This window comes from Anopheles stephensi, chromosome 3 (assembly GCF_013141755.1).
Source record: "Anopheles stephensi strain Indian chromosome 3, UCI_ANSTEP_V1.0, whole genome shotgun sequence".
NCBI lineage: Eukaryota > Metazoa > Arthropoda > Insecta > Diptera > Culicidae > Anopheles > Anopheles stephensi.
In genome coordinates this window covers 27,982,410-27,995,014 of record NC_050203.1, presented here as the reverse complement: position 1 = coordinate 27,995,014, position 12,605 = coordinate 27,982,410, and the positions used below count along the sequence as shown (strand labels likewise).

At 40.9% G+C, this 12,605-nt stretch overlaps 1 protein-coding gene across 4 annotated transcripts in view; it reads left to right on the top strand.

Moving 5' to 3' along the window:
- LOC118510096 overlaps positions 1–12,605 on the top strand; it is a 172,587-nt gene that overhangs the window by 148,357 nt on the left and 11,625 nt on the right. For all 4 annotated transcript variants that reach the window (XM_036051525.1, XM_036051521.1, XM_036051523.1 and 1 more), the window contains 2 exons: positions 2,553–2,654; positions 5,358–5,461. In XM_036051525.1, coding sequence (XP_035907418.1) covers positions 2,553–2,654; positions 5,358–5,461 — 206 coding nt within the window. The remainder of the gene's footprint in view (positions 1–2,552; positions 2,655–5,357; positions 5,462–12,605) is intronic.

Genomic DNA, 12,605 nt, shown 5'->3' with positions numbered 1-12,605 from the left:
AACTGTGCCGTAACGGAGTCTACATACGTTTATAGATATCAGTTCATCTGGGTTTCAATCCATGGCTTTAAAATGGCTTAGAAAAAAGTTAAAACATATAAGCTAAAGAGAACTCATCGCAAGGAATATTTTAATACAGTTTTTGAACCCTAAGAAAACTTGTAAAAAAATTCTGTCATTGTCACAACTGTCAGGTCAATCCGGTGGTATCCGAGACGATAACGGCACCACACACGCCAGGACTGGGGTTCTAATCCCATCAAGATCGCCAACCGGTACACAAGACTGACTTTACAGCTATGTTTAAAACCACAGTCACAGAAAGCCGGACATAGAAGGTCGAGTTCCTTCGAGGTGGTTGTACCAAGGAAGAAGAAGAATTTAGTGGCATATTAGAAAAAAATCCTCATTAAACTTTAGATAGAAATTAAGCAAAAATCAGACGTCATTGTAAGATCTACTTTAATGTTTTAAACGTTTTCTATTTTCCTTCTAATCCGTAATTTGTTTACAGTAAACAGCAGCTGTAAGATTATGTAAACAAAGAAATGCAAATACATTGTTCACTTGGTAATGGTTCTTAGGACTTAAAATCAAAATTGAGCTCAATACTTTTATTTCTAAAAATATTTCTTGTAGTGATAGCATGTGCAAGTCAGTGTAATTGTTGAACAAAGCCTAAAATTTACGATTAAAGACACCAATTTTTGTATGATAAAGGCCTTTTCAAATGTAAATCTCTACTAGATTGAGTATGGAACAGGGATATTAGTTCCCATGAATAGCCTATCCTTAGATCAACTTCCGATAAACATTGAGCGTGATAGAGAGATACGATTTTTCTATGCTTCTTGAAAGCCGATTTTAAATTTTTTAATGTTGTAGAATAAAAATTTAACGTTAAACTCAACAGCAAATATTTAAAGGACTACAGAAAAATTAAAAAATCAGCTGATCAGATGTTTCTCAAATCGCTTTCGATTCCAAGGATAATGCAACACTAAACATAAAGTACAAGTTCCTTACAAAAAATCAGCCCCCGTTTACACACATTGTTGCGAGTAAAATGTGTCCCTATTTTACCCCGCGACAAAAAAAAACCTTCACACATTTACACAACACTGCCGCTCAATGTCGCCCTTTATCGATCGGTGGTGGTTGCCACACCGGAAGCAACAGCCCAGCACGCTGCCTTGCTGCTAGAACCATTACCAAAGCCGCTCAGCCGGCTGGTGTTCTAAACCCCCTTGCCAGCTTTTAATTATTATGTGTCATTTGACCTTCGCATTAACATTCATATCGCGTGCAGCTGGCATGGAATATAAATTTTATTTAACGTTGTCGTTTAATTTTGTCACTCGTACCACAAGCCTTCTTTTCGCAACGAAACCTTGTATCCTTGTGTTTGTTCTATTTCACTGTTTGGGAGCAAGGGAAGGCTGAACACAGTTCTAGTTGGATGGATCCTTAGAATCCCATCCTTTTTATTCGGTCGGTTTTGAGTTCAAAAAAAGGCGAAGAAACATCATTCTCTTCCAGGAACGCGTAGCTCAAACGTAGCGTCGGTTAATGTGGCTTGAAATCGATTTCGGTTCACGGTCCTATCGGCATCGTACGCACACTTTACCGTTCGGAAAAAAGGCGGACTACGGTACGAGATAAGAATTTTAAGTTGCTTAATCCACCTTGTTCTCTTGTGCTGAGGACACCCCACAAATAAAACTAAGCTGAAGGATGTGACACCAGTCTTAGATAAAGAATACTCAGAACGCAAAATGGCGGTGTACTTTATGTTATCTCTACGGCTGCAAACAAATATCAAATAATTCTACCGGCTTCTAGCACCTGGTTTCGTGGAACACCGAGCAGAGCGAGAGAGATTCCGGTTAGCCGGAAAGAAATTTCATTCCCGGTGTTATCACACAGTTCAATCAAACCCGGCGTAAAGATGGCCCGGTTTCGGCGGGAACACAAACGCAAGCGACTAGATCGGTGATTCGCGTCGTACGTTATCGATCGCACTGGACGTTCAATGAAACTAGTGATCAAATATTTAAATATTGCTTGGAAAACGAAGCCAACAAGTAACGAGCAAAACCAAACCAGTTCCCAGACACTATCACCGAGCACCGATTGCACTCTGATGCACTCTTGCGCACGAAGCAAGCCAAGCCAAACCAGCTTTGCCTACAGTTTGGATCCGTTTCACCTCTCTTTTTTCCACCAATACGATATGCAAAATCGTTTCGTGAACAATCTTCCAATGCTTGCTGGCATATATGTACAAAATGAACAGCAACACCGGCCCGGAACCACTGACGGACACTATTTGCTCGATAGATACTGTGTAAATTTAATCTTTCCTCGGGCATCGAAATGCTACGTTTCAAATCGTGAGCACAATTTTGGTTTCTTTTTTTCCCTACCGAACATGACGATTCAAAGTGAGATTTTTCCCCATTTTGTTTTACTTTTTCCTGTTAACATTTCCCTGGGATGCCCGTCAATATGGCTGTACTGACCATACTTGTTGGATTTTTCTTTCGCCATAGGTACCTTCACCTTCGATACAATCTCGGTTCGGGGGAAATAAATATCAAATACAACGCGACCAAAGTCAGCGACGGACTATGGCATCGAGTTCGAGCGTTAAGGTAAGTACAACGGTAATGATCGGTTGTCTTTGCTAGCTCCGGTTGGGTTTTGCTGTGCTATCGATTTGTGTTCCTCTTTACAAGAAATTATCAGCTGAACCTGAGATAATAATAATGATTCTTTGAAATTTAATTGTTCAACTGCCTCTGCTCGCTCTAGAAAGGCAGACCATGAGCTGACGATCCATATTGCCGCATTATAATTTGAAGGAGAAAATTAAATACCTTATTCTAGGGAACGGCACATTTTTTCTCAGAAACCACCCCAAGAGCTAGATGTCTCAAGTCGATGAGAGATGTTAGATTTATCGCTTCTTGAAGCTACTTGATTAAAGGCACGATTTTTCAAATGAAATGAGAATGAAACGGGGACATTTGAATTCAATTTCTATAATGGCATTCATTAATTAACTTGAGATATTTACGAGCAAACTAAACAGCGACTAAAAAGATGGCCTTGTGCCACTTAGTAGACCTACCAGAGACTAATAGATATTTCCTCAATTAAGTAGAAGATTAAGTACTTGCTTCTAACATCGATACTTTCTTACTTTAAAACTGTTTTTAAGTTGAAAAATAGAAACATTTTTGTTTGTTTGTATTTAAATAATCAGTCTTATTTCACTGAACGGTTTGTTTTGGCTCTATTTTTATGAGAAAGTCAGACGGCTATTAAGCCTCGATTGATCCGAAGCTAGGATCGTTTTCGCAACATTTAATTTATTCATTTATTTTTTATATTTATTTATCTTTACTTATGATAACGGCTTGTTGCATTAGCCTAAGCAATGCTTTCCGAAAAATTTCCGATTTTTTTTATTTTATCGAACTTATTAAGTGGTCTTATTTTATTGTCCATCGTTGCTTTTTACGAGCTTCCTACGAGATTTGCCACGGCTGCAAATCCGAAAATCAGTTTCTATTTAATTTTCTGTAAAAAATTAAGATTATTAGACTTTCAAACCCAAGAGTCAGCTAGACGTTTTTATCTCTTCAATCCTACTTATAAATATTAATGTTATGAAGCATTTTAGGGATACAAGAGTTCAACAAAATTCAGGTGCAAATCTTTCCACGCGAACTGGAGCTGATGAATATATGTGTTGAATTTCGTTTAAATCCCACACAAAGAACAGGTTTTAATTAGAATGATATTATAAAAATAATTGACAAATGTGCGAGTGACAGGAGTGAATGGAAATTCATCGAAAGGAAGCGATGCTTTGACGTCTGAAAACCGTTTCGATTCGTCAAATTTCCATTCCTAAGTTCAGTGTTTTTAAAGGCTGAAGAGTGATTTAGTTTAAATGTTACAATACCAAATTTAAATATAAAATTTCAAAATCGGTGACTTTATCATCTTTTTTTAGAAAAGGCAATTTTTTGGTGAAAGCTCTTCCAAAGCAACCTCACATTTGTTGTAAAACTATTAATGAAACGGTTCATCTTGCAACACATCGACCGTTTCGAATGAGTTCTCCAATTCAAACGTCTCATTATTATTGTTTTTGCAAAACACTCAACGCATACAGAGAATGTTCCTGAGAGAGAGAGAGAGAGAGAGAGAGAGAAACTCTGTTCATCATTACACATTTTCCGCTTGACAACCACGTGAGCAATTTCCACATATCCTTTGCGCCACAACATTTAGCTATCCTGTGCAGTGCAAAGTGAAAGAGTCGCGTTCATCAATGTGATGCATTTTCTATGTTGATTAGTGGTTTTCCACTCCCAGTTTTCTTCACTTTTCACTAGAAAAACACACTCTTTCACCAGGTGTAATAAAAACAAATTATTGCACCGGTTTGTAGTGGTGCCCCATGATTGTTGAACGCTTTCTTTTCCACGTACATTATCAAACATCGTACCGACATTGCTGCCGCTAATGTACCGCCGGCGAAAGGAACGTTCGTTTCTAACAAAAACCAATTTTTCATGAATTATAAATCTATCAATCACTCCGAGACACACGAACGGTAGGGAAAATTCCGAACCAAACGAAAAAAAAATGGAGGTACAAAATCGATAGCACAATTTCCATACGTTGTGGAAAGCGAACGGGTTGAAACGAACGGGTGGGGGGGTTTTTTCCGCTGATCTGGACCGATATTCTAACTCATTTATAACCTGTTCTTTTAACATTCTCTCTCTTTCTCTCTCTTTTTCTTTCGCTGTGTAACCCTTTTGGCAAACCATCTCTTTCACTCGTTTGCCACCAACGATGACGACCACGACGACTTTTCCGCTTTTCATTTTCAACGTTTTGCTGCCAATTTTCCGCCTGGAAATCCCATGGCCATCGCATACATGCACGCACCCATACACACCACTAATGCTCGACAAATCTGGGCGCTGGACGATGGTGCCAATGTCACATTTTCACCCTGTTGGGAAAATTCGCCATCCATCCATCCATACATTTTCACATCGATTCACTTCCTCTCCCCCAAAAAACGCCTACGTATTATTCCATTTGTGTGACCGTGTCCGGTACCGTGCGTGCATGTGGCCGTGCGCCATCTGGTGCCGTTCATTGTCATCCTACCAACCTCGACTCCGGCATCGTTTCCCGACCAATTGACCAAACCGTTCAACACCCATCCCGACCTCGAACGGTGACTTGGGGGCTATGGAAAATTCCCGCACAACAACGAAAAATTCACACGCTGACTTGCAACCAAAAAAAAAACCGCCGGCCAACAGGAACTCGCAGGACGGCACGCTGAAGGTTGACGGTGGTAAGCCAATCACCAGAAGATCTCCCGGTAAGCTAAGGCAGCTCAACACGGACACCGGGCTGTATGTCGGTAAGTGCTTGTATACTTGGTTGATTTTTTGTTGATTTTGCTCCCCTCATCTACCTGTCACTATGCTGCTGTGTTTCACCTTTGCCATTTTACGCCACCGTGTGTCCCGTGCTGTCCTCGCTGCCTGCTTCTTTCCCACAGTTTCCCTCACAGCGCTCAGGCTGTGTTTTTTTTTTTTATCGCTCACACAACATCCTACCACGGTAGGCTGGCAAACGTTCGTACCCTTCTGGCCGGTAATGGGTTGGATGGAGTTTCCATTTTCCCGTCCGCTTTGAGCAGGACAAAATCAATTCACGAACAGAAGTGGGAGTACCGGAACAAAAAAGGCAACATCGCCACCTTGCCCTTTACTGTGGTTTTCGACGAGTTTTTCTTTTTAAAATTTTCTTTCAAATAGTTTTTTGCAGGGGTGTTTACATGAGAACAGTTGTTCTGTGAGACATGCTTTTAAGGTGTATGGTGATACATTTAATATTTCATAGCAACTATTAAAATGAACTCTCCTCGATAAGAGGCTTAAAATTTAGACAAAATAATTGAATGAGAATAATCCATTGAAGGCCTATAATTGGACCTAAAACGGAATCTATTAATTATTTTTAATCTGTATCTTAAATATATTCAAGCTTACCAGGTTTGAAGAATGAAAATGAGCAACCTCTCATATTAAGGGAACGTTCCGGCACCATCCCTGGACCTTTTTTCAGCCATCAACCCTAAGTCAGAATAGACTGTCTGTGCTAGAGGGATGTTGCTATGTGCTAAAGATTGCCATCAGTGGCATAGTAGTGGCACATTTGGAGACTATCTAAATCCAGATAAATAATGATAACATAAACATCATTGGTTTGATTCTAACCTTTGTAGTGCAAGCTTATTCTGAACAATGCAAGAGGAATGTACAGATTTCACCTTTGAAGTCGTCAAAAACTTCACAACCCATTCCTGTCAATAATTGAACACTTGAACAAAAATTTGCTAAACGCACAATGGTTATAGCTGTCAGTGGATCATATTTTAACAGTCTATCTTCTTCACCAAAAACACCTGTCACGATGGCCGAAGCTTATAGAGATCGTATAGAGCATGTACAGTCGCATATTGGCATGCTTGAATCCTCAAAGCGACGGGGTACCTGTCGAGCCTTATTAAAGCAGAGTTGTGTGTTTCGATTCCGATGGAGAGATCGGCAGTACGGAAGCTCCCGTTACTCATGTGCACTTCGGAAGCATAAAAAACCCATTCAAAACTAACGAAAATCTGGTAGAAATAGTATCCTTTTCAACGATGAGCTCTATGATATGTGCAAGGACTCCACTATTGAGGTCATATCATGAGAATGGCACCGGACAACTTTTATTAAACCATCCACATCCAGTAAAGAAGCTGTGGAATTATACGACGTTGATGTGACTGATCGTCAGATCACTCACATGCTCAGCCGTAGATTCTAAGAGGTGGATTCTTAATACAAGCCTTCAAGAAGGATTCTAGTGCATTCTAGAGTGTTTGTATCGCTTGATCAGGTGAAGGCCTCTGACACGGATCCAGCACCACCTATGTCATCCCTCCAAATAATCGTTCATATTTTCTTAGGATAGAAAATGGGTTTCGGTAGTTCCAATATCATAAAGATTTCAATCAATTTAACATCCCCAACGAACGAGACAATGATCCTTAATATTCGACCAAATCATTGAATTGTTGATGTTTTGTAAAGCTCTTTGAGGACTTCTAGGCACAAGAAGCAACGATGTTTAAAGTTCATTATAAATTTCGTTCATGTCATTACCATAATGTGGTGTTTCTCTCCTTCTTTATAGCCCTTTTTCCATATTTAGCCATGGTATAATATGATACACTTTTCCTTCGCTTTTTGAATAAAGAAAAGACATTCTCCTTCCGATAAAAAAAAGTTTGCCGTACTTCAACGTAGTACATTGATACAGTGAGCCATGAAAGTGGTTTTTCTCAGTATTCAAAGATGGGTTCTCCGGCGACCCTTTTTCACCATCCATCGGTAAATCATCATCAGCCGAAGATGTTGATACCTTTCTTTCGTCCAACAACAGCAAAAAAGGTGCAGCCCTTGAACCACTAATCGTCTAGATTCGACGGGCGACCTCGAGACAACAACTTGTAAAGGCCAGTTCTCTGAAGGAACAAAAAAAAAACTGAGAAACAAAAACTGATTACCTCGTCGACCTGGAAAATTGCTTCTATCGACCAGCACCGCCTTTCCTTTCCTCATTTCTAACCCATTTTCCAGCTCCGTCACTCATTTTATCGGCAGCGCCCCTTTCATTGCCCTAATGGATTTACAATGTTAATGGCAGGTGGCTTTCAGATGTTTTCCCATTCCCGCAACTCGGTGGAAAACTCGACAGCCTTTTGCCAGCCTTTGCTGCCGATGATGTCAGGCGACGCCGGTGCCTGGTGGTCGGTTATTATTAGTCAATTTTCATTCCGTTTACCTTTGTGCACGGTTAATGATACGGTGCTCGGAAAATTGGTACCAAACCGGTGAGTGAGCTTTCCCGCCGCTTGCTCCAGAACAGGCGAAGGTGATTGGCACCCGTCAAACGCTGCCATAAATGCTTGCCAGCTTGCCATTAGTGCTGACCTCGCAGATATTATCGGACCGTAGGGCAGGAGTTTCGAGGTGAGAATGAGCTCAGAAACAAATGACTTGATTCGGAGGACGTGACCTCGTAGATCATTTCAGGCGCCGTTGGAAGGAGACGAGTTCCGTGAAGAGTTTGCAATAATGAATTCTTGAAAGATAGATTTTCGGAGGAATTGGTCCTATGAAATCGTTGATTTTCTAAGTAATTTTTAACTTCACAGAAGATATACCTCATTGTTAAAACACTTTAAGAACAGCACTCTCATTCCTGCTCACAATCGTAATGCTCAAGTTAGCACCAGCGAACAACAATCCCATTACTCAAGCACATCGAATTATCAGCGTCTTAGTGTCTGGATTCTAATCCAGCTGCATCATCCCGCAAACCAGTGCTTGAATCAATCTCCCGTTTTTATGAGTTTGTCTTTGCACAAGGACATTCCCTCCTCAGCCGTCGAGAGTCGTAAAAGTGGCGAATTAACTGTATCGTTAACGCCAGTGTATGGGGACTGCCGGTTTTATCGACGTCTTAAGCTGGTCGTTCGTTCGCTTGCTTGAAACGTTCGGGCATTGCAATTACGGTGAAGAGTATTTTCCAGAGAGTTTGCACAGCAAAACAAGCGCCGGTGAGCTCGCACTGCTCAGAAATACTTAAAATAGCGCATCAATCAGATTGGTTCACGGAAGTGGTTGTTTTTCTAAAATGTTCGCATTCTTTCGAAACGATTAACGGAATGTGTCCCTTCGCCTCGGAAAAGTGAGCTCCGTTCGCCACAGTAATGCAAGTGCTTTCTAGAATAAGCCAGCAATTTTTTCCGTCTGTTACTGGGGAAAATTCATCGCATGGAACAACAACAAAAAGAAAGAAGCTGGGAACACATCTAAACGGAAAAATCTCCAACTCACCTCCAACCACTTTACTGCCAAACGAAACCGAAACCAACCGCCCAATATGTGCTACCGAATTCTGTATCGCACCAATGGATGGGATAATGTTTGCTGTAAAATTGTACACCACAACGAAAACCGCCGCTCGCCGTACCGGCTGCCAAGCGCGTGTTTGTGTGTGTGTGTTCCCAATACCGGGAAACCCCTGAGCGGGCGGGATGGTGTTGATGGTTAGCACGTGGGTGGTCAATAAAGCAGATATTTATGTTATGGTGTTTGCTGGCAATATGTTTACCTTTCTTGCTTTAAAAAACGATTTACCCGCGTACGATCAGCGGGCCACTTCCGGCACAGCACCGTACACCAAAATAAAAGACCCGAGTCACCCAAAACATGGCGAAACATTGAAAGCCACTTGCGCGTTAACCCATTTCACTGGTTTACCGGTGGCTGCTACCAGAGCAGTCATTACGGAGCTGCTGTTTTTTGGACTGCCCGTGGTCCAACTGTGGTGCCTCGCCAAAGTTCTAAAACGAGTCACCATTTTTTTGTTTTGTTTGGTAAACCGAGTCAAGGAAATCCTTCGTAAAGCGTTTGGTTTTTGTGGAACTAAAAAGTGAGAGAGAGAGAGAGAGAGAGAGAGAGAGAGTAAAAAATATGTGTCAACAGAAATAGAGCAAGCTTTTCTTGGAACTCCGGCACGAATCTGTCCGGCTCGGTTACTTCGGACGGTGGCGCTTACGTTCGCCGGTATGTAATGCAATCTACGTAAAGCACGTATTTTATTACCTTCGCCCTTCGATCGAAGTGTGTTCCCCCGTGTTCCTGGATGTTTGGTGTGTCCGGTTAAGGTGATGGCCTGAAAACTTACCGCCATTTAGATTATTTCGATTGCTATACGATAGAGCCAGCCGACGCTGGACAAATAATCGCAGTACAATTCAATCGGGTCGGTTGGAAGAAATTGATGGAGGAAAATGTTTTCCTGCCGAGGGAGGGAGCTTTTGGTGGGGTTGGGGGGTTGGGTGGAGAATGGAACACTTTTCCGCCGCCGGATACACGGGACGTGAAACTGTGACGCTTTGCATGTGAATATTTAAATGGAGGTACACCGCACTATGGTGCAATTTATTTTTATAGATTTCTATTGTTATTGCGTCTAGATGGACGTATATTTGGCATAGAATAAACACTTATTCATTAGTGCTGGAATGAGTGCTTCAATGCATTATTAAAAACAATTTTGATATTTAGTTTTTATATAATTTAAATTCGTTTTTTTCTATCAAGTTTGTCTTAAAAAATGTGGTTCGTCAGTCTTACATCTACTTGGAGCCTTTCATACTTAATTTTACTATGTAAAATCGTGTACTTCTTCTTTCTTGGCCTAGCGACTTCTTAGGTCATGCTTATCATTTCTGGCATACTAGACTTATTGTTACCGCATATAGTTGGATAATCAGTCCTCGTTATGGGGGAACAGTGGGTCCCAGATGAGACTTGAACCCCGGTCCGGCCGTGCGAAGACCAGAATCGCTGTCGCATGTACCACCGGGCCGCCCGAAATCGTGCCCTACAATTATTGAATTGAGCATATTTGCCTAACTATCCAGTGCTACAACCATCTGTTTTTGTCAATCAATTACCCATCGAATACATCGGATCTTAATTTAGCCCTACTTTACAAGGCTTTACGAGCTGGATCGATGCATGATATGACCATTACATCGGAACTTAGCTCTTATCTCTTAGTCTTATTCGCTGCTGGATGATTAAATTACCGTAAATTTTTTAGAGATCCTCATTGTAGTGGCTCCTCCAATTTACTCCAAATTGTCAAAATTCAGCTTAAAATTTTGGAGAAGAGGTGAATGAGAATCAAGTCTTATTCATCCTCACTTAATTCTTCTCGATTTGGTCCTTCTTAGAGGCGTTCCTCTATTCGTGTGGAAAGCTCAAAAAACTTTTCCAACTCGTCTCCGGCAGTTTTCCGGACGTGTCATTATCATGCCATTACTAGCTTACCAAAACCTGAAGAGTCGATAAAGTTCGTCAATCGGACTGCGACTCCTTCATTGTGCTTTCACACTATCGAGAAACTAATTGATCAGAGCATTTTTATCTCAAACGAGCCTTACAGAAATTTGTCATGTCTCAGAGACGGATGTTAGTAATGGCTCTATATAAATCTTCTAAATGATCTCAGATTCACACATTGCTACAACTATTTTGCTTTAGAAATGTTCTCTCAGATTGTATCAGAATGCCTAAGAGATTGTGAAGGAGCTATTTTGGAAGGCATCTAAGATGTTTATCTCTTCTATCTTTTCATCATCATCATCATAACTGAATCTGTCTTTGACCGTAAGATTTTTATAGGATAGTACTATCATCATTCTGATCGTTTCCTCATTGATCTCCAACACGACCTTAAGCGTTAGTCAAAGGAATAACTTCTATGTCTTCAGCTAATACAAGGATCTAGAGTGACAGTATAAAAGTTAGTCCTCCAACCCCCTCCGAGTCGCGGATGATGATCTTGGGGCTCAGATAAGCGCTTGGTTCGACTGTTCTGGCACAGTCTGACTAGCACGTCTTTTTGGTACAAGTCTGTGGGAGTGGAATTTTATCTTCAGATTGTTCCAAGTAAACCTGTAAACTACTGTTCAGACGCTTTCTTAGCGCTAGTGAGGGAGAGACGTCTTGACTGTTCGAATACGTTTTATTTTCTAAACTTTTCTATATTCACAATATTTTCTTAATCCTAAACCTTATACTAATACTATTACTGCCATACCCCTTATAGTATGCAATCAAAAAGTATGCATTTAGGCGTAAGTAAGGGCTGTGTCGACTAAATTGAACTAATGTAAAGATATGATATGAATGTTTTAAATCAATTTTTTATTTATATAGCATTCTTTCTTGTTTCAGAATGCTGTTTACGCATTAAACACATTGCTATTCCAAAAAAAACTTAACTAATTGAATTAGCAGAAACCCTCATTAACATTCCATGCATTTTCTCCCAATTAGTCGTGTTCTTTTTTTTGCGTAACACAAAACCGATGCTGTTGACAAAAACTCCATACCTTACAACGAATTATTCACCCTCTTTTTTTCCTACACCGCAACAATTTTCAGCTGAACGGCAAATACAACAGCAAAAAACACAGAACCAACCATCAAACCAGCAGCACCCCGCATAAACCAAACAGTGCTATTACAATTTTTATTGCAATCGATTACGTTTGCAAATGCGCTTGTTTGCAACAACGTTGCACACCGGTGCCGGTGCATGCGCCCACAAATAGTTGCGGTGTCGGATGCTAAGTGTCAGCTGGTGGCGTGTGAAACGTGTGCACTTATTATATTGTTCCTACGCCAGTTTGCTTGCATTGTCGCAGTCGGCAATCGGTTAAAGCAAACATCGAACGGTTAAACGAAATTGGGCGTACGGGCGTCGAACATCCACCACTGCTGGGTGGGAAAATTTATGATTCGCACGGATGTGCCATTTTTATTTCGCTTTTATAAAGCAGACACACACACACACACACACACACACACACACACAGCCACTCAACAGTTGCATACCGTCGACATTCATGAGTGTCATTTCCGAAA